This window comes from Emericellopsis atlantica (assembly GCF_019669845.1).
Source record: "Emericellopsis atlantica unplaced genomic scaffold F5Z01scaffold_15, whole genome shotgun sequence".
NCBI classification, from domain to species: Eukaryota; Fungi; Ascomycota; class Sordariomycetes; order Hypocreales; family Bionectriaceae; genus Emericellopsis; species Emericellopsis atlantica.
Genome location: NW_025764717.1, coordinates 319,327 through 340,556, shown reverse-complemented (window position 1 = coordinate 340,556; position 21,230 = coordinate 319,327). Strand labels below are relative to the sequence as shown.

Genomic DNA, 21,230 nt, shown 5'->3' with positions numbered 1-21,230 from the left:
TCAGCGCTTGCAAAGACTTGGAGGAGGGGCATGGAGGAGAAGAGAAATCGATTAGACAGGGGATCAGGACCTTGGCATTCGGACAATGTCCGACATATTGCGACGTGGACGTTGCGGTCTGCGGATAGCGAAACAATAGTTGCAGTCTTGCAGAGCGCCGGCAACTGGGTTTGAGCTCTGGAATCTTGGGCGAGACGTACTTGCGTCTCTACGAGGGCGTTCTTGGTCTAGACCGAGGTGCGCAGGGTTTGCAAGCATACGGGGAGAGTCCTAGTGCATCACGGATCAATGGAAGCTTATTCGAACCTGACGGCGAATATTCGATAGAAACTGGGAGCTATTCGCGTGGACAAACTTTCCACCTGGCCAATGGAACAATTCGTGGATATCCTACGTGGTCGAGCGTCAGTGACATGGTTGGGTGCCATTGTCAAACGTTGGACTGGAAAGATGTCCACTGAATCGCACATCTAGCTCGGCACCGGCCTCTGTCTTGAAAGCATTGCCCTCGGGGCTATGACTGCTTAAAAGTGAAGTCTTGTTTAAATCAAGTTATCAACATCGGAGGGTCACTCCCGAGACACCAGGTTACCTAGGCCTGAGCTCAAATAATGCAAAGTGAGCAAAGGCCTTTGCACAATAGAATCACGCCGAGTATTCCATTGGCATCATCTTAAATAGCTAGGATACCGTACATCACCAAGATGTTAATATACCGCAGAGGACGAGGTGCAACATGTACAGCCTGCGTTAACTCGATGCTCAGCACTCATGATCTAGGAGTATTCCCATCATACTATATTCGTACACATGCTTGACAAAATGCAAGCCGCTCAGGTGGACGTCAACTATCGTGTGAAAGGTTCAATCTGATAATTAAGATGGCAGTTCCGCCCTCGAGAACCTTGCGGCCGGTAACTCGTAGACTTTTGGCGGTCCATGTACCTTGTCCGCAAGTTCTGCCGGATAGCATTGTTGTCCCAGCTCCCTCGTGTGAGCCGAGTCGCTCCATTTCTCGTCGCCAGGGTTCCCCATATAGTCTTGTTGTTGAGATGGATTCCTTGTATTCCGCCGTCTTCGGAACCAGCACCAAAACAAGAAAGCCAGGATGGCGAAGACACATGCTATCGCAACAGCTATGCCGACGTAAGCAGCCGTGCTCAGGCCATCTGAGGACCCATCCGCATCTTCGATCTCATCTTTTTTCGGATTGTTGTCTGCCGATGTTGTCGGTTCTGGGACTGTTGTACTCGTGCTCATCGATGTTGGTGTGGGTGTGGACGTGGTTGTTACGTTGAAGTCCTCCTCGACCTTGGTGATGTTGAAATAGCGACTATTTGCTGTCGACACTGATTTTTCATCCTCATACAAGCTGAGAAAGAACACATTCGACACATCGAGGTCTTTTCCAGTTCCCACGAACCACTCCCATTCTCGGATATTGACCGTTCTCCCTGATATAAATGTCAGCAATGATGCTACTTCAGCCGTCCGACTTGATGCAGACATACGTGTGACATGTTCAAAATCCCCAATCCATTTCCCGGTCGTGAGATTGACTTGCCACATGACGACCGAGGTCGGCGATTCCACTTCGCTCGGCGTCCATTTCACATCGACTTCCTGCCCGAGGGGATACACAAGATTGTCGCTGTAGTCGCGGTTCCCATCGTCCGGTGGTGGATTGACAAAGTTCATGGTCCTGTGATTTGCCTTCGATGCAATGAGCAAGTAACACAATCGTGTCTAGCTCGAGATCTAAAGGTGTGGGAGTACAACAGAACTAGGACATCTGTAGATCCGTAATGTCTGCTCAGGTGCCCGAAAATGCCAAGTAATCATGTCAGTGCTTCTTTTCACTTGCAATCTTTGTAGCCAGTCGATCTGGACGTTCTGGGCGGCTATTGTGTGTATTTTTGGTCGGCGGCTACGCATCTTGGGCCGGCGGCTATGTAGCACTTTGGGCTTTTGGCGGTTTCCACCAGATTGTCTACATGTAGCATTCACCATCAAACACGGCGTATAGATAGGTCAGTTAAAATTGTGCGATGCGAGTTGCATTCAAATAAAGATGACGTTGCTCGATAATGGACGGGGCTATAAGCTATCGTGACTCTTGTGGACTGCAGTCGAGTTGGCTGCATGAAGCGGTCAACCGTCAAACACCACCACACGATACTCCTGGAAAAGCGGAGACAGGCATTTTAGAATGTGGTTTCACTCTAGCAGACACAAATGCTGGGCGTGTAATGATGGCAGCTGTGATAAAGGGTTTTCTTCTGCTCGCACAACCAGAGCCGGAGAGGTAGTGAGCCTCGAGGAAGCATCAATAGCGGGAGAGTTGAACTGGGTCAATGAGACCCAATTGTCCGGGCCCGCACTACAAGATCTCACAGACCCGAGGGCATGTTGCTCGAGTTGACACGGACGTCCAACTTCCATCTGGACCGCAGTGTGGCATCACCATCCGTGGGCACGGTGAATCTTGAAGTCTTGTATTGGTCCCTGTTTCAGCAGGCAATCCGTCTGCGTGTTCTGTGTCGGGAGCCGCGAGCTTCTATACACGGGGGTCTTCCCAGATTCGGTGGCGGCGAACGCACGAGCACACGTCCTCTATCACAATGCCGACGGCATCACCTACCCAAGCAAATTGATGTACGGCTCCGGCCACCTGCCCCAGACCATGGGTCGATCTCCCAGCCGGCCACTGACCGGCGCCAGCATCTTGACCTTGCGGCGCTCCTCATCCACGTCCGAGACGTAGACATAACCCATCACGCCAGCTGCTCGGATGGTCTCGGGGGTGTCCCTGGTTGAGGCATGCATGATGGCCAGCGTCCAGTGCTGCATGACCGAGGAGGGCTGCTCGCGCACCAGTCGGCCGCCATCCTGTAGCTTGTAAATGACCAGACTCCCAAAGTCGACCTGCTGGATCTGCGGGCTCAGTGTGCGCCGAGCATCGCCGAAAAAGTACTCCTTGATTACAGCCTCCCGGTTTCGCTCCATGAGCATGTTGCTTCTGGGCCCAGCACCTTCGGACTTGTCGAGACTGACAACATGGATGGGCTCGCCTACGCTAGTTTGCTGTGTGCCGAAGCGCTTGGCCAGCGTACAATTCATCTCGGCCGAGCCGAGGACGACAATCACATTCACTGAACCCGCGTTAGTTTACGGTGCCAGCAAACTCGACAGTAAAAACTCTCACCTGAGAATTCGTCGACAATGTGGGCCAGGATGTCGTAGCCCTCGTCACCTTTGGCGACCAAATCGATCGAGTCGATAATGACGCCCGATGCCTTGACGTCCGCGTCCTCCTGCATGCGACCGCTGACCGTGTCCGCCAACCGCGCAACGAGCTCACGATAGAATTGAGGCTCGTCCTCGGCGTTTCTTTGGCCGTAGTACTGGACAATGGGAAGTTTCACCGGCACACTGCTAGGGCCACTGGTCGGTGTGGAACCCCATCCGTCGGTGGCCTCGGGGTCCATGACGGTTGCAAACACGGCCGCGCTCAACGTTCCGGGGAGCGTCAATATACCCTCCTCGGGATCACAGTTGACGACCAGTGGCTGGCTGCCCTGCTTCGTCGCATAGCTCGCCAACGTTCGTGTGACGGTCGTCTTACCCACGTCTGCTGGTCCGGTGATAAGTACGCGTGGGCCATGTTTCCTCTCCCGCGCTGCACTGTCGCGCATTTCGGACAAGCGCGCATGGAGGTTGAGAAGTGCATTTCCCGGGTTGTCTACCAGTGTAGCGTACTCGGCGACGGATTCGCTGGCCGTCGCGCCCTCAATGTCCAGCTCGCAGCCGTGCCACGTCGTGATCTTGGACTTTATGTTGGCGAACGTGTAAGGCGTTCGTGGCGCGAGCTCGATGCCATCCTTCTCGGCTACGCCATTGTTCAGCTTGATTGTGAGTGTCGTGCCTGATTCGGTCTCGAAGCGGTACTCCCAGGCTGGGCGAAGCGTAATCGTCCGTGCCGACGCTGTGGTCGTCTGAGTTCAGTCAGCGGATCGAAAAGGGAAATGTGATGGATCCATGCCGTACCTGTGACGGAATTTGGCCCAGGCCTGGAATTGACATGGCGGCTACATTGGCGTTAGGCTGGAGCGCGGTCAAGGCGAAGATTGCCGTCGAGCTTGACTCTGGGATATGGTCGGAGCTCGAGCTTTTTGGGGATCACTGGTCACCCCACCGGCCTTGAACCAGCTACCCTAATCCTCCAACTGGCGTTTGACAGAACGGCTGTTTTCGAGCAAGGCTTCCTCTCATTCCTGAGAAAGCTGTTTCAAGTGTGATGATACATGTTGACACGCATCTGCCAATAACTCAAGTCCCTAATGCGCGCAAGCTTTCGGCCTCTTTGTAGCTGTGGTAAATCGCTGTCGTGATGTTGATATGGAGACCACCATAGGAAGTCAACACGTTCACGGCAATATTGCATCGAGTACGCGCCATCGGGACCCTGTTCTAGTATGTACGCATTGGGTATTCGAACTAAACGCTGCATGTATGCCTCTCACTTCTAAGCTTCACGCCCAAGCTTGGCGAAGATCTCTTTCACGTTCCTTATACCGTCCATGAAGTTGGAGTCAGGCTCACTCGTGATATTGCCATTGTCGTCCTTCAAGAAGCGCGCGTGCGCAAAGTCAATCAGGTTCACGGACCAGGTTGGCGGGTAACCCAGCTCGTCCTCGTCGTCATCCTCGTCTTGGAGCGCGATGCCACTATCAACGCGATCCTCCAGTTTGACGGTGGAGGGTTCACCAGCATCCAGGGCCTCGGCGAGTGTGTTGTGCTGCTTGATTGCCGTCCTGAGCGCCTTGCCATCTCCTTCGACAACAATGAGCAGCGACGCTGAGAACATGGTCACACCGATGCGCGACAGGATTGTCTCGACGCGTTCCACCTCTTGCGAGATAGCCCGGCACACTGCCTTGGCCAGCGGTTCGTCGATGCCCGCTCGCTCGTTGAACAGAAACTTGCCAATGTCGTTCACCAGGGTATCGTCGTTGACCAAGGTGCGCCCGTATTCCTTATCATACACCATGTACTCCTCTTCGTTCAATTGGGACTCGTCAGTCGACCCGCGGAAGGTCTTCATGCCCGCAATGCGAAACCCGTACTTGGCATGGGTCGTCTCGGCGCTCAGTTTGTCCATCTTTTGCTTCTTCTTCTCCGGCGCACCAGGCGCATAGAGAACCTTGCCCAGCTTCAGATCCAGAATGTTGGGGTGCTTGTACCCAACCGAGGAGTTGCCCAGCACAATGGCCTTGTCGGTAGAGATCTTGCCGCCGTTGGTGGGCACCCACTCCTCGGGTATTTTCTCAGATGCCTCTTGCTCTTGCTCTTGCTTGTCTATTAACTTGGCCGCCTGCTCCTTGTCTTTGGCGGCATCGCCCGTATCGCCCACGACGGCGGCGACGAGTTCGCTGACTGCTAGATCCGCCGAGCCGCTGAGGCTGAGACTACCCATGAACTCGGGCATGATGCTCTTCAGGTCGCGCCATTTCGTGGCATCGGGGTTTTCGTCGCGCCAGTCGTCTATCCGCGCATCAATGTCTTCGGGGTTCAGGCCTTCGGCCAGGAACTTGTTCTCCAGCTCCTCTTCAACAGCTTCCTCCTCCTTTGCTTTGTCATAGACGGCCTGGTAGAAATCGAGCTCTTGCTTCGTGCAAGGCTTGATGAACAGGTTGCCATCGGGGTCCTGCATAGTGCCGGCACTGCAGATTGGTCAGCCTATTGATTTGTTCCATTGGCGTTTATGCAACTCACTGGCCAGCCACAGCGTGCCCGCACGCCTGAAGCTGACTGATGTCGACGGCCGCCTCCATGGTGAAGAAGTCTTGCAGCGCGGAATTGGGAGCACTGGAATACGCGTGTTCAGTCGCGGAAGAATATGCAGGTCAAGCGTCAATAATGTCGGGCAAGCCACAGAGTGACAGCAGTGCAGCACAGTCGCGAATTGTGTGGGGGGCCGAGGGTAAGGTAGGCAAACAACAGGCGGCAGGAGCAGTCGGGAGCCAAGGCGTCGCAAACAATGCAGCAGAACGCTTCGCAAATGGGAATGATGGGTCAAAGACGGACAGAACAAATGCTGGGAATGGGATTCAAGGGTTTATGGATGTTGCGGTCAGGAAGATCATCGCGCATTTGAGCCTTGACCCCACGTTGCGCCAGGGAAGGATGGAGGGGCTGACGGGCGTCTTACCGCCCAGGCTCCATACGGCAAGGTACCTTACCCTCCCCCAGCCTCACTCGTTTGCAAATGAGTTTGACAGAAGCATCTGACAAACTCGTGCATGTGCTTTTCAGAGGTGGCACGGCTCCTAACCGAATTCCCATTTGAGGACCTTGACCATGGCGGAGCTACAGACAATGGCAAAGTCGTCGTCACGCTGAGCCACCTCCAGCTGTTGGCCAATCAGAGTGGGATCGCACAGCGAATCGCCTACTGGAAGCCCCGCACAGGGGTTTAAATTTCAACCCAAGGCAGACTCCGGTTTCCGTCTTGCACAGGCAGGCCAACAAATGGCCTTGTTTGTCGTGGCTATGCGACGGAAGCCGATATCAGCCTCTAGTCAAAGGGACCAACTGCTTGTCTACCTTTGCCAAGTCTGGCCCTGTTGGTAACCGATACACGCGTTGGTACTTGGTATCAAAACGCCTGTATCGCAACGCGGCCAACGCCTGTGAAGCCTCCCGTGACATGAGGCTCAACTCAACTGCACACTCCCGCATGTCTACTTCGTGAGGCTAAAAGCACAATCCCTTGATATAGGAAGATAGCAGGTCGAGAGGTGGAAGCCACAAGAACTGTAAATGTTCTGTGAAGCTTTGATCGTGGTCCCTGGGCAGCTCGACCAGAAATTTCAACGATAATCCTAAGAGCGACAGATTTGAGCTCCAAGGAAAGTCGATCTGTTCGTAGAGCTTAAGTGTACACAGTTGTCAGATCGAGATTCCTTGATTGCCCAGCCTTCCACCGCACTCGAGCAGCAAGACGGGAGCAAACGATGCAGATATCCTGGCGTGCACAAGCACGCACAAACTTGCAGCAACGTTTCCGTAAACTTTGGGAGCGTTAATCCATCTGATCTTATAGCCAGGCAAAGACTACGTGACGCGAGGTGAGCTGCCTAAACAGCCAATGCTGTAACCACTGGCGAGACGAGAGTGACTTGATCTTTCTCCTTCACTCACGCTTTTCTTCTCAAGTCTTTCAAGAACATTGTAGCAATCCTCTCTCCCGTACGCCTTGACACAATGACTGATAGCGACCCCGAAGCTCCGGTATGTGCTTCACATGCAAACGAAGCAGTTGTCCATGATCAACCCGCGTCAGCCCCCAAGGTTGCGGACTCTCTCATGGAAGATCCGTCCACGGAGATCAAGACAAAGAAGAGGAAGAAGAAGAAAGGAAAGACCGCAGCAGCTCGAGGGGCCACGGCACTAGCACAGAGCAGAGGCACTGGCCTGGAAGGTAGGTTGGCCCGATTTCCACTAGACTATAACCTCCTGACGGTCCGTAGAGTTTTTTGCCGATGCTCCCATGACGCCTCAAGAGGCGAAGGAAGAGGAAGAAAACGTATACTCAGTGTAAGTCTCACAGAAGAAACGAGTTCGACTTGACCTAATCATCAATAGTGACCTGCCGTTTGAAGAGTGAGCTAGACGTGGTGGACAGGAGTTCTTCTAGACTGACGACTGTAGGCGCATTCAATCTTGCATCACACGTTTCCGCACTCGCCGCCGCCTGCAGGCCCCGTATGACCGCTTTTTTAACGAATATCTGTTCCTCGGCGGCATCGACTCTAACCCCAACCCTTTCGGCGGTCAGGACCCAAAGGCGCTCAAGAGCCTCACACCAGCGGAGCGACGGGAAGCAACCGCGACGAGCCATGTCCACCAGGGCGAAGGCGATCAAAAGTTCTACAACGGTGACGATGAGCACTGGTCTGTGGATTTCGCAGGCGTCGCGGCGGGCTTCTTCTCATACATGGTGCCCAAGATGACCGGACTGGAGGAGACGTCCCTGAAGCAGGCAGTCAACGTTGTCGACAACTTTCTGCGCTATGTACTGCAGCACGACGTCTGCCCCGAGTACGAAGACGACGTAAAGAAGGCCATCCAAGTCTGCGAAGACGCGCTTGTCGAATGGCCGATGATGGTCCGCCTGCAAGGTGCGTTTCCCGGCCTCTTCAATCTCGCTGCGACAAAAGTGTTTGGCGTTTACGACGAGAGTGATTGGTATATGGCGGATCCTCAGAAAGAAGATTTTGACCCGAAGCTCGTGCTTATGACTTCTCTCACCTTGCTGGAAAATCCAAAGGACGTTGCAAAGTTACCCCAGCCTCACCACAGGGTCATCCGGCAGTTTGACTGCACTGTCGAGATTAGCGACATTCAGCGCCTCCCTGAGACTCTTTGCAAGCGTTTCAAAGGTCTCCAGGTGGATGGCTCGCCATTGAGGCTGGCCCCTATTGGCAAAATCAGAGTCATTCCTGCCATCATCGAAGACGAGCTGGTCCATCCCAAGGTTAGCAACCCGTTCGCTAAAGGCTTCATGACGCTGTATTTGGACGACGACATTCTGGCCAACATGAAGGTTGGCATGAAGATGGAAACCACGGTCTGTCAGACTGATTCGGACCTCAAATTCATCAAAGCGATACGCCAGATTGTGCCGTCGTTTTACACATTTCTTCCGCAGGAGCTGATGCGCCACTTTCGCGAGCCGCGCCCAAATGATCGGCCTGCTAGGTCGGTCCATGACATTGTGGATGATGGCAGTGCCGAATGGGAGGCGTATCAGGAGAAGTTGAAGGCACAGCAGCTCGAAGCTGTTGCTGAGGAGTGAGACAACGTTCGTCGACGAGAGTAGCGAAATGACCAAGATCAATTAACCCAGGTCGTTTCCTGACCATTCCTATTATTTGTGCTAAGCTTAATGTTAAAGAATCATAAAATACAATGTACTGCACCAGTAGCGACAGTTATCACAGGACTTTGTTCCCAAATCCTTGTTCGTCAATCAAGTCCTGTCAGTGACGAGTGAACTGGAGGTTTTCCTCAGTGCCACCAATCCCAACACTCCCGTTCAGTCGTGTGTTTGCACCTTGTTGTCGCCAGCAACAACGTCCGCATACGACGGTGGCACGCCGTGGTCGCCCTGGGATGAGCTGCCGCCCGCCTCAACGCCTTGGTGCTGGGGCTGGGGCTGAGCCTTGGGCGGTCCCTGCGTGCCGTACCCAGACTGCTGGGGGCGCTGCGAGCCATCGACAACGTAGATTATGTGGCGCTGGCCGCCGCGGCCACGTTGAGGGAGTGACTCGTAGTCGTAATCAGCCATATCCTCGTCGGGGTACTTCGCAATGATGTAGATGGCGTGGATCAGGCCAGGGAGGTACCCGAGGATAGACAAGAGGACGTTGATGACAGAGTCTGCGCTGCAGATGCCACGCTTGACCCAGACTATGCCTCGTTAGCAGGAGCTTCGACGCAGACCATGCGCGCGCGCGTGATGTGGGATGACTGGACCCCTCGTGGGGTACGACTTACCGGGCAGTGGGGGGAAGAGAACGGCCAGGACGCCGAGGAAGATATCGGTTGAGCACATGGTGGATGGAAAGAAGAGTGTTTACGGAGGCCGACTGGATATTAGCACAGAAGTTGTGAAGGAGATGGAGTTGATGATGGCTCGGAGACTGACTTGAGGACAGGAGCGTGGCGGTGCCCAGGAAGAGGATCGCTGCCTGCCTGCGCGGCGTATGACGCAGCACGTTATCGGTGATTGCACTGATTGGAGCCTCGAGGGCCGACCCACCCCTGACCGAGCCTGAGTCTGGCTTAGTGTCAGTGGCTCACCGAAAGGTGGAGACCAGTTCACCGAGATTAACCTTCCGCTCACCGAGGATTTCTAGATCCGCGAAGTTTCGTTGCGCGACTGGTGACTTGTCTCTACTATTCCCTCCACGCATCCCGCTGCGCGCACCTCTCCTATCATGGACGACCTTCTCAACCTCGAGATTCTCTCGCTCGTCTCCAAGGTCACGTCTGAGCTTCAGAATCACGTCGGTGTTGGGGACAAGACACTCGCAGAGTTTCTCATTGCGCAGCGTGTGGACAGCGACAGCAGCGATGGCTTCCGCAGCAAACTCGAAGCGACGGGCGCCGACTTCCCGCCTAGTCTGGTGGACAGCATCGACCGGCTGGTCATGACGATGCATCCCAAGATGAAGGGCAAGAAGGCGCCGCCACAGACAGAAGACCACCGCCCGTCGAGGACCATCGAAGAGAAGGAGAAGGTCTTCAGCGGGCTCGCCCTGCCGGACAAGAACGGCGCCGATGCTATCGATGATACACTGGCGCTCTTGGAAGGCCTCGAGCCCAAGGCGCAACGACCAGAAAAGTCCAGGAAACGAAGTCGAAGTCCGGGCGACGACCACAAAGAATCGCGACGACGCAGACGAGATAGATCCAGGTCGCGCGAGAGACGGAAAAGAGACAAATACCGCTCCCGGTCACGTTCACAAGAGCGCGGTGATGAGGACTGGCGAGACGGTTTCAAGCCCTCGCGCAAAAGTCGCGGCCGTCGGCGAGACGAGGACGAGGACTATGACAAGGACCACATCCAGAGGGCGCCGGAACCAGACATCGACGACGAACCGCAGCTACACAAGATTTACGAGGGTCACGTCACGGGTGTCAAGGACTTTGGCGCTTTCGTCAACCTGCACCATGTCCGTGGCAAGGTGGATGGGCTTGTCCATGTGTCACGGTTGGTAGCTGGGCAGCGCGTGAATCACCCGTCCGACCTGGTCGCTATTGGACAACACGTCTTTGTCAAAGTGAGCAATATTGAGGGCAAGAGGATAGGACTGTCTATGCGCGATGTCGACCAGCAGACAGGGCAGGATCTAGAGCCACAGGCGCGATTAACGACTGGCGCCAACATGGAGGCGTTGGGAGGGGCAGGGCGGAACGGATTCGACTCAGGTCCGCCTATGCCAAGGGATACTCTAGGCCCACCGCAACGACAAAAGAAGAGAATGACTTCGCCAGAGAGGTGGGAAATTCGACAGTTGATCGCCTCAGGAGTGGCGAAAGCGTCCGACTACCCTGACCTTGAGGAGGATTACAATGCGACATTACGAGGTGAAGGCGATCTAGAACTAGAGGAGGATGTCGATATCGAAGTACGAGAAGAGGAGCCGCCGTTCCTGGCGGGTCAGACCAAGCAGTCCCTGGAATTGTCCCCCATCCGCGTCGTCAAGGCCCCCGACGGCTCGATGAACCGATCAGCAATGTCCGGGACAGCGCTCGCAAAGGAGCGCAAGGAGCTGAAGCAGCAGGAGGCCGATGCGGCCAAGAAGGGGGAGACCAAAGAGAATTTGGCCTCGTCGTGGCATGACCCCATGGCCGACCCTGACAAGCGCAAGTTCGCGTCCGACATGCGCGCGGCAGCCCGAGACGAGGAAGTGCCCGAATGGAAGAAGACCATCAACAAGCCTGGACAGACGCCGATGAAACGGTCGGAGATGAGCATGAAGGAGCAGCGCGAGTCGCTCCCCGTCTTTGCATTCCGAAATCAACTCATCAAGGCTGTGGAGGAGAATCAGATCATGGTCGTCGTTGGCGAGACTGGGTCGGGCAAGACAACACAGTTGACCCAGTATCTCGCCGAAGCTGGCTTTGCCAACAATGGCATGATTGGATGCACGCAACCACGACGAGTGGCCGCCAAGTCGGTCGCTGATCGCGTCTCCAAAGAAGTCGGCTGCAAGCTGGGCGAAGAGGTCGGATACACGATTCGCTTTGAGGACTGCACGTCGCCTGCTACGAAGATCAAGTACATGACGGACGGTATGCTGCAAAGAGAAATCTTGGTGGACCCGGACATCAAGCGATATTCCTGCATCATGCTGGATGAGGCGCACGAGCGTACCATCAGCACGGATGTCCTGTTCGCTCTGCTGAAGAAGGCTATGAAGCGTCGACCCGATTTGAAGGTGATTGTCACCTCCGCGACACTCGATGCGGACAAGTTCTCAGCGTACTTCAATGAATGCCCCATCTTCACGATCCCAGGTCGAACGTACCCCGTGGAGATACTCTATTCCAGAGAGCCAGAATCAGACTACCTGGACACCGCGCTGGTTACCATCATGCAGATTCACCTGACAGAGCCCAAAGGAGATATCCTACTTTTCCTCACGGGTCAAGAAGAAATTGACACGGCATGCGAGGTGTTACACGAGCGGATGAAAGCGCTGGGACCGAATGTACCTGATTTGGTGATCCTTCCCGTGTACTCGCAGCTCCCGCCCGAGATGCAAAGTCGCATTTTCGAGCCGGCACCGCCAGGCGCACGCAAAGTCGTCATCGCCACCAACATTGCTGAGACATCCATCACCATTGACGGCATCTACTACGTCGTGGACCCCGGCTTCGTCAAGCAGAACGCATACGACCCCAAGCTGGGCATGGACTCGTTGGTGGTCACGCCTATCTCGCAGGCTCAAGCCAACCAGAGAGCTGGTCGCGCCGGACGTACAGGTCCAGGAAAATGCTTCCGCCTGTACACCGAGGCAGCGTATCAGTCTGAGATGCTGCCCACTACGATCCCCGAAATCCAGAGGCAGAACTTGGCATTAACGATCCTGATGTTGAAAGCAATGGGCATCAACGATCTACTGCACTTTGACTTTATGGATCCTCCGCCCATCAACACGATGCTGACAGCATTGGAAGAGTTGTACGCGCTGGGGGCGTTGGACGACGAAGGACTCCTGACGCGCCTCGGGCGAAGGATGGCAGATTTCCCTATGGAACCGTCGTTGGCCAAGGTCGTTATCGCAGCTGTCGATCACGGCTGCTCCGACGAGATGCTCACGGTCGTGGCCATGCTCAATCTGCCGACCGTGTTCTACCGCCCAAAAGAAAAGCAATCCCAGGCCGACCAGAAGAAATCCAAGTTCCACGATCCGCACGGCGATCACCTGACCCTCCTCAACGTTTACAACGGGTGGAAGAACAGCGGCTTCTCGAACCCATGGTGCTTTGAGAACTTCATCCAAGCACGCGCCATGCGGTTGGCCAAGGACATTCGCAACCAGCTCGAAGACACCATGAAGCGCCACCGGCACCCCATCGCCTCCTGCGGTCGCAACACGCAAAAGGTACGCCAAGCCCTGTGCGCTGGTTTCTTCCGGAACACTGCGCGCAAAGATCCCCAAGAGGGCTACAAGACGCTCATCGAGGGCACGCCCGTCTACCTGCACCCGAGCTCCGCCCTCTTCGGCAAGCAGGCCGAGTGGGTTGTGTACCACACGCTGGTCCTGACGTCCAAGGAGTACATGCACTACACGACGAGCATCGAGCCCAAGTGGCTCGTGGAGGCGGCGCCCACGTTCTTCAAGGTGGCGCCGACGGACAAGCTGAGCAAGAGGAAGCAAGCGGAGAGGATACAGCCGCTGTACAACAAGTTCGCCACGGAAGACGACTGGCGCATCAGTGCGCAGAAGAAGAGTGGCCGGACGGGTGGTGGAGGCACATGGGGTTGAGGACGTGTCGAGCAGAGTGGAATGCATCAGCGTATATTGAACAAATGTGTAGCCTATTATTATGATACAGTAGGGACATGGACGATCTACTCTCACCAGTTTCTCAACGTGCATCCTTTCTCATCGCGAAATGTTCAGCGTTGGCCCCCGCCTGCTGCCGACCCAGAGAATCCTGGACGATGACATGCTCGAATTTACCTCGACTCTTTGCGTATGTTCGTCGAATGGGCAAGCATTCGCTTCTCATCACTACTAGCTGTGCTGGCCCTGGTCTCACCCTTCTTGATGTGACACAAAATGAGTTCACGTCAGCTTCGCCACGTGCGGAGAATGATCTACAGCAGTGCTGCTGACATGCGCGCCTATTCCTTTCTCACCAACTCACCGTCGCGCTTCTGCGACTAAAATCATCATGACCGATAATCGCGCCCAGACACTCGAGGCGAACCTCACATGGCCCCTTCGACCCGTACTGACATCCCTCAACGGCGACAACTCGTGGCTCTTTAGCTTCCCTCGCCCTGAACAGGACGGTCACGCCAAGTACTTCTACCACATCGCCTTTGAGCCCTGGCTGACAGGGCCAACGACGAAAATTTCATCATGGCTGGTGCACATCTCGTTGAAGACTGAGGCGGCCATGGCGCATGGCGATGCTGTCCAGGAAGCGGCGGGCGCCATCGAGCAAGCGGCGGCGACTGTGGCCAAGGAGCACAACGGCGTCGTCCGAGTCCGCAGTGAAACCCAGGGAGACGGATACAACGGAGTAGTGGATGCCATCTTCCTCTTCCTTGACGAAGTCGATCATTGCCACCGCCCAACGCTCGAGACCTTTGACAAGCGCATCCCCTTCATCGGGTCGAAGGAGGTTGTCGCCAAGGTTTCCGCGTGGCAACACTTTGAAAGCATCACTACGCTGACGGAACTCGATGCGTCCCTGGAAACCTGGCAGGGCGATAATGTGCGCCCATCGCCATTTCCCGAGTGGTTGACGGCATTCAAACTGCCGGGGGAGAGCTTCCTGAACTTTGTCGGTGTCTTTGTTTGGACACACACCACGGCCTCTGGCGAGGTCATCCATGAATCGATCCTAGATTCACCGCATGGTAACGAGTCCCTGTATCAAGACAGCTCCCCCATCAACGCGTTCTTGGCCTCGAAGCCCCCCACGAAGCAACTCGCACTCCTCCACGGGCTCAAGGAGTCGTTCACCACCCGATTCTGGCGCACGACGCACGGTGCCGAGGCTGGACTGAGGATGTATCGTAAAACGAAGAGCAAGTACTGGATCATGTCCCACGAGGCCGAACTTGGCTATCAAGGCGTGGTACTACGGGCGACGACGTTTGACACGGCACGGACGCTTGACTGGGCGCTGGAGCGCGAGGGAGGCAAAGATGTGGATTTCAAGGATGTTGGGAACGGTAATTCATTTGTCATGGTGTAGTTGACTGTATATGGAGGTTTGAGCGTGCAGCGAGATGTTTGGTTTCTTTTTACATGTCTATTGAACGGGTTTGGCATGCCCAGATGCTGGCAAAAACCGCCTCTTCCTCATCATCTTGTGCACCTGATGTCCTGATCAATGTCCAGCTGGCCAGTTACGGTTGAAGGGCACGGCAGCCCCATTCATGGTCTTTGCCATCTCTTTGTCCGACAAGAAGACACAGAACTTGGCCACGTCCTCCAATGGAACATCGTTCACACCATATTCGAAGCCACCCATGTGCTTGTCGATCAGCGCGATGCCTTCCTTGTCGAAGCCATGAGCCATCGAGTCCTGAATGTTGGTGTGCGCCAACCCTCCCAACTGGACCATGGTACACGTTATGCCCTTGTCCAGGTAGTACGCTGCCGTGTTGCGCGTCAGAGCAAGCACACCGTGCTTGGACACTGTATAAGCCAGACCTCCATCGGTACCACACACGGAGGCATTAGACCCGAGGTTGATGATGGAGCCGCCCGGGGGAGATTGCGCCAGCATCTGGTGAATGGCCACTTTGCTGCAGATGAAAGCCCCCGTGATGTTCACGCCCAACACTCTATCCCACAGTTCCAGCGAGCATGTACCAGCCGATTCAAATTTGTCGAGAATGGCAGCATTGTTGATGAGCAAGTCCAAACGGCCAAACTGGGCGACGATCGCTTGGACGATTGCCTCCATCTCTGGAAGGGAGGAGACATCGGCGTGTTGCACAATGAATCTTCCGGGGTACTTTGTGCTCCAGAGGTCCGAGGTCTCTGCCAAACGCTCTTTGTTTACATCGCAAATGGCGACGTTGGCACCCTTCTCGAGAAATGTAGTTGCGATCACTCGGCCCAAACCACCGGCTGCGCCAGTGATGAGAACGGAAAGGTGGGTGTCGGATTCAGACATTGCGAAGTGAGTAGAGAAATTTACTGAAAAGACAGAAAGTGCTGTTCTTGACCAACACTTGACAAGTTCCTTCCCCTTTATAAGATACAAGATCGGTCCTTATGAACTATGGGCACGGCATCGAGCATCCTGACGCTAATGCACGTCTCGTATGTCGTATGCCGTCTGGTCGGATCCTAGTTCTTCGTAGTTAGCGAGGTAAACTAAACATGCCACTTGCTTGGATCTATTGATTACTCGTGGCTCTAGTCTCGATAATCTGGCCATCAAGAGGAGCAATTGCGCGCAAGATGTCGTGCCAAAGGCCAGTTCTGCTACTGGAGCTAACCTCGGCTGAGTATTTCTACGCAAACACCAGTCTATTCATGATTATGCCGAGCCCGATATATCTCCACATTCGTACCTGGAGTTCATCCCAAAGCTCCCCGTTTTCCCGAAGCACAAAATGCCATCCATTGGTAAGTTCAAGTCATAAGTAGTTCAGCAATTCCTAGAAGGGTGCAGCCCCTATTACTCAACTTTCAGGGGTTACTTCCGTAGCTTGACGATATCACTTGCGTACGTCGGTACGTGGCGGTAAAAGAATTGAAATAAGTTTGTCACAAAAGCTCCAATAGAGGACCCCTCATGGTTTCATTTAATTCAGCTAGAACGATTTTAACTCACAGAAAGGCTGCCTAATTTTGATGTGACAATCAGGAGAGTGCCGAGGCCCCAAATCTGCAAATACGTTTATTTATGAGTATTGTCCCTCGATCTGAACCTCCAAGACTCGCGGTGATAATTCTTCGCCAATTCTTCAGCTACATGGTTGACTTCTGTGACCAGTCTGCTCACGGCTGTAGGGTAATCAAGCCCCACCACATCCAGGATGACGTCGCTTGTTGATGACAGCAATTCAAATTCATGTCACATGTCAAATAAACATCATTGCTCACTCACTCATCTCCATAACACTTGCATCGCCTTCCCATCCATCAACACGCCAACAACCTCACACACAACCATGGCAGCCCTGACCAACCTTTCCAGCACTGTCGACCCTGACCCGGGGCCTGCCGCCCCCGCGTTCATCCCCCTCGAATGCAACCCAGAGCTGATGACAGATCTGATCCATCAGCTCGGCGCCTCCCAGAAACTCGAGATTCAGCAAATCTGGTCCCTCGAACCGTCAGAGATGGAGTTCTACGCCAGGCCCGCGCATGCTCTCATGCTCGTCTTCCCTGTCACGGCCACATATGAGACCGCCCGGATGGCAGAGGATACAAAGACGGAGTACAGCGGCAAGGGGCCCCAAGAGCCGGTCATGTGGTTCAAGCAGACAATCAAGAATGCTTGTGGATTTATGGCGCTGCTTCACGCTGTGGCCAATGTGCCTTCCAAAGACACTTTGCTAGGTGGGCGGAGCCTTGCGATCTTACAAATTACTAGAACAGTACTGACACTCATGATCAAACAGAGGAAGGATCCACACTGCACAAGATCATCACCGAGTCTGTCGATCTAGGCCCCCTTGAGCGGGCCAGGCTTCTGGAGAACTCGAAAGAGCTTGCCGATGCCTACAAGGTAGCTGCCTCGAGCGGCGACACGGCGGCACCCGACGCGGAGGATCAGGTCGACCTCCACTATGTCTGCTTCGTCAAGGGTTCTGACGGTCAGCTGTGGGAGCTTGATGGACGCCGCGCTCAGCCCTTGGCGCGTGGCTTGATAGGCGACCAGGAAGACATGCTGGGCGAGAACGCCTTGACTTTGGGGGCCAAGAAGTTCCTGGAGGATGGCAAGGACAACAAGCAGCTGAGCGAGAGCTTTGCAGCTGTGGCCCTGATTGAGCCATAGTGGGCTAATCAGCCCGCGCGGGGACTCAGTGCCGTCCTTTGAACTGCGTCACTGCTGCTAAAGACTAACCTGCTGGACAACAGCCGCCAGCCCGACACGACGAACAAAAAGACGTTGGCATCACGTTGGAAAGTATACCAGGCTACTGCTGGACCTCATGAGCAACAGTAAGGGTTCAAGATAGCTCAATGCTCCTTGGGCTTTCACGTCGATCGAGTCTTCATACCATAGCTAGAACGAAGTTCGATATTTTCAATTTCTCTGCCTATCGGTCTTTCCTTCGTCTCACTCCTTCCATGCCACACTCCTCACGCTGCCAGTGTTTGTGGTGAGGCAACGGACTATGGACAATTATCACGCACACCAGGTCCCCATATCCGTGAGCAGGATTTCCCTGCCTTTGGTCAGCAGAAGCTCCATAGCGAGCTCAGTGAAACTTACAATTAATCTGATTGTGGTCTCAAGCTTCTTAGTGATCGTCGCAGTGCCAGAGGTTATAACCATCGTAGCCCTCTTCGGCGCAGTTGATGCCAGTATGGCCGAAATGGCAGTGGTATTCCGCTGGGAGGGAGATACCGCCCACACAGCAGAACTGGCAGGAAGCATCGGCGCCCACCTCGTAGCAGCGTGGAGCAGGGAACGAGTCGAGGACGGGGAACTCGCAAGTGTCGCGCTTGTTCAGGGGCGAGAGAGGGACACGAGGGGCGGGACTCGCGGCAGCGGAGGCCGTCAGGGCCGCGATGGCCAGGAAGCTTCGTAGGGAGACCATTCTGTAAAGTAGCAAAGATAAAATGTGATTGAGTTTGATTCTGGTTCTCTGCTCTGCTCGTGTTGGTTCTGGTGTTGAGTCAAGCTGAAGCCAAGCAAGCCCCTTTATACTTCTTTCCCACGCTACACCTGCAAACCCCCACAAAGAGAGACGGCCCTCAAAATCCAGTGACAATTCAATTGCTCAAATCCTTTGGAATCATTGCAGCTGTACGAACCAATCGTATTTTCTACTCTTTGGCCGCTCAGTTCGTGCAGATCAGAGTGCGCAGCGTGTATGACTATGTACATGGGGGGCTTCGCATCTGTGGTGGGGAGCACGGCGTGTGGATTGCCTCCCATTACTCTAATAATAAGGTTATTCGATCGCATGTGACTACAATTATGCTTAGCTGAAAAGGTTCTTTTCATTTTGGTCAGCCTGCAGGTGATGGGAACAAGGGTTATATCCCTCAGACGGAAGATGATGGTACCTTGAGTTGCTGTACAGAACTCCTTCAGAACCACACTATTTACTACGTTCTACAATCGTAACGAGACTTTTCTTCCAAGCTCTTGTTTATCGGTTGATGATCCTAAAATAGTCTGTTTACTGACTACAGAGAGACGTTCAGTCAAGATCTTCCATGGCGGAACACACCACCCCATACAGCCCTACATCACTACCTCCCCACGGGACATGACCCGTCAACCACACTTCACCTCCTTAAGAGGCCACCCAAAAGAAATAACAGCTGATTTGGAACCTTTTTGGGCCGCTTTGGGCCGCAGGTGATGGATGTGATGAGGCGTTGCTTGGCAGTATCGGCGGGACCATCAGGGTTCCAAGATCGCAGGGTTTCCCACGCGTTTCCCTGAGGCTCGTACACTATTCGAGCGAGCAAACCGAATCCTTTCCGTACAAGGCCTGAATTGGGTTGATGGACCGCATCATTACCCCTGGCTTTGCATCAAGCCACGACGGCACGCTTAGTCTGGACCTTCAGCCTTCCTAACACCCGCCTCGGTCGGGGTGAAAAGTGAGAACCAACAGGTTTTCAAGAAACAGGGAAACTTCCGTTTCTGTCGATCCGTAGACTTGAATGAATTATAAATATGGCCTCTCAGACCGTGTAACCTCAGTGACCCAAGCCATACAGCCTCATCTCTCGCTTCCATTACACTGGCGCTCCAAGCCCAATAGCTGGATTCGCAAACATGTTCAATCGTGTCTCTCTCGCTACTTTGGCCTTGGGCCAAGCCTGGCTGTCTGCAGCCCAGGAGGATTGCTCGTAAGCAAGAAGCTCCCCTTCCAAAAGTAATTGTCTTGCCAGCATGCTGAAACTAACTCTTGATCTTTGCAGGACCACCGTCACTACTCGCTTCGGTATTGACACCACTGTTGAGAACTTTTCGAGCTTCCAGTCCTCCATGGACGCCCAGTACTCAACATCGGGCCACAAGTTCAGCGGCACCCGCGTCCCCTTCTTCACCGAAGCCTTTGAGGTGGCCCCAGGCAACACCGTCTCCGCCTACGGTTGGTATGACAGCCATGCGTTGACATCAGCCGGCTTCAACATTGTCACGTCTGTGAGCACCATCACGTCGTGCCCAACGGCGGGATCCTCGTCCACTGCGACATGTGAGCCTCATGACGACCATTGGCACTGTCCTCCCGGCGTCCCTCAGCCCACTACTCCTCCCCCCCAAGAAGAGGAATGTGAGCCTCATGGAGATCACTGGCACTGTCCACCCGGTGTCCCAGAGCCCACCACTCCTCCTGCTCCCTCCACCACAGCCACTGAAGAGCCTGGCGAGTGTGAACCTCATGGCGACCACTGGCACTGCCCGCCCGGTGTGCCAGAGCCCACTGCTCCCCCCTCAGCTCCTAGTGCCACAGTGACTGAAGAGCCTGGCGAGTGCGAGGCTCACGGCGACCACTGGCACTGCCCTCCTGGTGTTGAAGAGCCAGCCAACCCCCCGGACTCCGACGATGACGGTGATGACGGCGCTGAGACCCCCGGAGAGTGCGAGGCTCACGGCGACCATTGGCATTGCCCTCCTGGAGTTGAGGAACCATCTTCGCCTCCTGGCACTGACGATGGCGCTGACAACGGCTCTGAGGAGTGCGAGGCCCACGGTGACCACTGGCACTGCCCTGAAGGCGTCGAGAAGCCTGACTACGTCCCTGGCGAAGAAGCTAGCAGTGGCGAGGAGACTGGCACCGAGTGCGAAGCTCACGGTGATCACTGGCACTGCCCCGAGGGTGTCGAGGAGCCAGACTACGCCCCTGGCGAAGGGCCTAGCGATGATGGTGAGGAGTCCGAGACCGAGTGCACTCCTCACGAGGAGCACTGGCATTGCCCCGTTGGTGTCGAAGAGCCAACGTACCCACCACCCACAGCGTCTCCTATTGAGACTGGCTCGCCCTCTGTCCCTACCTTCTACCCCGGAGCAGCGAGTGGCCTGAAGGCGTCGAGCTTCGGTATCGGTCTATTGGCCGTGGTACATGTTCTTTTCGTTTAAGTTGGAGGGACTTTGGCCATGGGAAACTTTGGCACGTAATATAATTCACCCTGCATCTTTGCAGACGTTAAATTCAACTTACTTTGAATGTCCTTCGCACAAGGCGAGATACCAGTTTCCATCAAGATCTTCAATTAGTGCGGATGCTGCATCGCTGGTATGACCTAGCATGGCCTCAG

General features: G+C 54.7%; 10 protein-coding genes across 10 annotated transcripts; 4 read left to right on the top strand and 6 right to left on the bottom strand.

Annotated features, from left to right (window-relative positions):
- Window positions 1-787: 787 nt before the first annotated feature.
- On the bottom strand, window positions 788-1,818 carry F5Z01DRAFT_656778 (uncharacterized protein). Its single transcript, XM_046263600.1, has 2 exons — window positions 1,512-1,818; window positions 788-1,454 (listed from the first exon to the last, which is right to left on the bottom strand). The coding sequence occupies exons 1-2, from the start codon at window positions 1,696-1,698 to the stop codon at window positions 877-879; spliced, it is 765 nt and encodes a 254-aa protein (XP_046117739.1). The 5' UTR covers window positions 1,699-1,818; the 3' UTR covers window positions 788-876.
- Window positions 1,819-2,539: 721 nt separating this feature from the next.
- Window positions 2,540-4,304, bottom strand: F5Z01DRAFT_130426 (Pre-mRNA cleavage complex II protein Clp1-domain-containing protein). Its single transcript, XM_046257559.1, has 3 exons — window positions 4,048-4,304; window positions 3,206-3,995; window positions 2,540-3,152 (listed from the first exon to the last, which is right to left on the bottom strand). The coding sequence occupies exons 1-3, from the start codon at window positions 4,081-4,083 to the stop codon at window positions 2,638-2,640; spliced, it is 1,341 nt and encodes a 446-aa protein (XP_046117738.1). The 5' UTR covers window positions 4,084-4,304; the 3' UTR covers window positions 2,540-2,637.
- F5Z01DRAFT_130479 (uncharacterized protein) lies at window positions 4,305-6,299 on the bottom strand. Its single transcript, XM_046257561.1, has 2 exons — window positions 5,776-6,299; window positions 4,305-5,723 (listed from the first exon to the last, which is right to left on the bottom strand). The coding sequence occupies exons 1-2, from the start codon at window positions 5,832-5,834 to the stop codon at window positions 4,526-4,528; spliced, it is 1,257 nt and encodes a 418-aa protein (XP_046117737.1). The 5' UTR covers window positions 5,835-6,299; the 3' UTR covers window positions 4,305-4,525.
- Window positions 6,300-6,873: 574 nt separating this feature from the next.
- Window positions 6,874-8,980, top strand: F5Z01DRAFT_130436 (Argonaute siRNA chaperone complex subunit Arb1-domain-containing protein). The gene is made up of 4 exons (XM_046257560.1): window positions 6,874-7,483; window positions 7,533-7,599; window positions 7,648-7,665; window positions 7,714-8,980. The coding sequence occupies exons 1-4, from the start codon at window positions 7,267-7,269 to the stop codon at window positions 8,858-8,860; spliced, it is 1,449 nt and encodes a 482-aa protein (XP_046117736.1). The 5' UTR covers window positions 6,874-7,266; the 3' UTR covers window positions 8,861-8,980.
- On the bottom strand, window positions 8,833-9,653 carry F5Z01DRAFT_656770 (uncharacterized protein). The gene is made up of 2 exons (XM_046263599.1): window positions 9,562-9,653; window positions 8,833-9,474 (listed from the first exon to the last, which is right to left on the bottom strand). Exons 1-2 carry the CDS (start codon window positions 9,617-9,619, stop codon window positions 9,101-9,103), a joined length of 432 nt encoding a protein of 143 aa, XP_046117735.1. The 5' UTR covers window positions 9,620-9,653; the 3' UTR covers window positions 8,833-9,100.
- A 4,025-nt stretch (window positions 9,654-13,678) lies between these two features.
- F5Z01DRAFT_130403 (uncharacterized protein) lies at window positions 13,679-15,080 on the top strand. Its single transcript, XM_046257558.1, has one exon. The coding sequence runs from the start codon at window positions 13,978-13,980 to the stop codon at window positions 15,010-15,012; it is 1,035 nt and encodes a 344-aa protein (XP_046117734.1). The 5' UTR covers window positions 13,679-13,977; the 3' UTR covers window positions 15,013-15,080.
- A 67-nt stretch (window positions 15,081-15,147) lies between these two features.
- F5Z01DRAFT_681773 (uncharacterized protein) lies at window positions 15,148-15,942 on the bottom strand (the record flags this gene model as incomplete). The annotated part of the gene is made up of 1 exon (XM_046265719.1): window positions 15,148-15,942. The coding sequence occupies one exon, from the start codon at window positions 15,940-15,942 to the stop codon at window positions 15,148-15,150; it is 795 nt and encodes a 264-aa protein (XP_046117733.1).
- Window positions 15,943-16,948: 1,006 nt separating this feature from the next.
- F5Z01DRAFT_623292 (putative ubiquitin carboxyl-terminal hydrolase) lies at window positions 16,949-17,778 on the top strand (the record flags this gene model as incomplete). The annotated part of the gene is made up of 2 exons (XM_046261313.1): window positions 16,949-17,339; window positions 17,402-17,778. 2 exons carry the CDS (start codon window positions 16,949-16,951, stop codon window positions 17,776-17,778), a joined length of 768 nt encoding a protein of 255 aa, XP_046117732.1.
- A 469-nt stretch (window positions 17,779-18,247) lies between these two features.
- F5Z01DRAFT_674688 (uncharacterized protein) lies at window positions 18,248-18,547 on the bottom strand (the record flags this gene model as incomplete). Its single annotated transcript, XM_046265073.1, has 1 exon — window positions 18,248-18,547. One exon carries the CDS (start codon window positions 18,545-18,547, stop codon window positions 18,248-18,250), a length of 300 nt encoding a protein of 99 aa, XP_046117731.1.
- Window positions 18,548-19,470: 923 nt separating this feature from the next.
- On the top strand, window positions 19,471-21,193 carry F5Z01DRAFT_130198 (uncharacterized protein). Its single transcript, XM_046257557.1, has one exon. It carries the CDS (start codon window positions 19,861-19,863, stop codon window positions 21,049-21,051), a length of 1,191 nt encoding a protein of 396 aa, XP_046117730.1. The 5' UTR covers window positions 19,471-19,860; the 3' UTR covers window positions 21,052-21,193.
- Window positions 21,194-21,230: the final 37 nt, after the last annotated feature.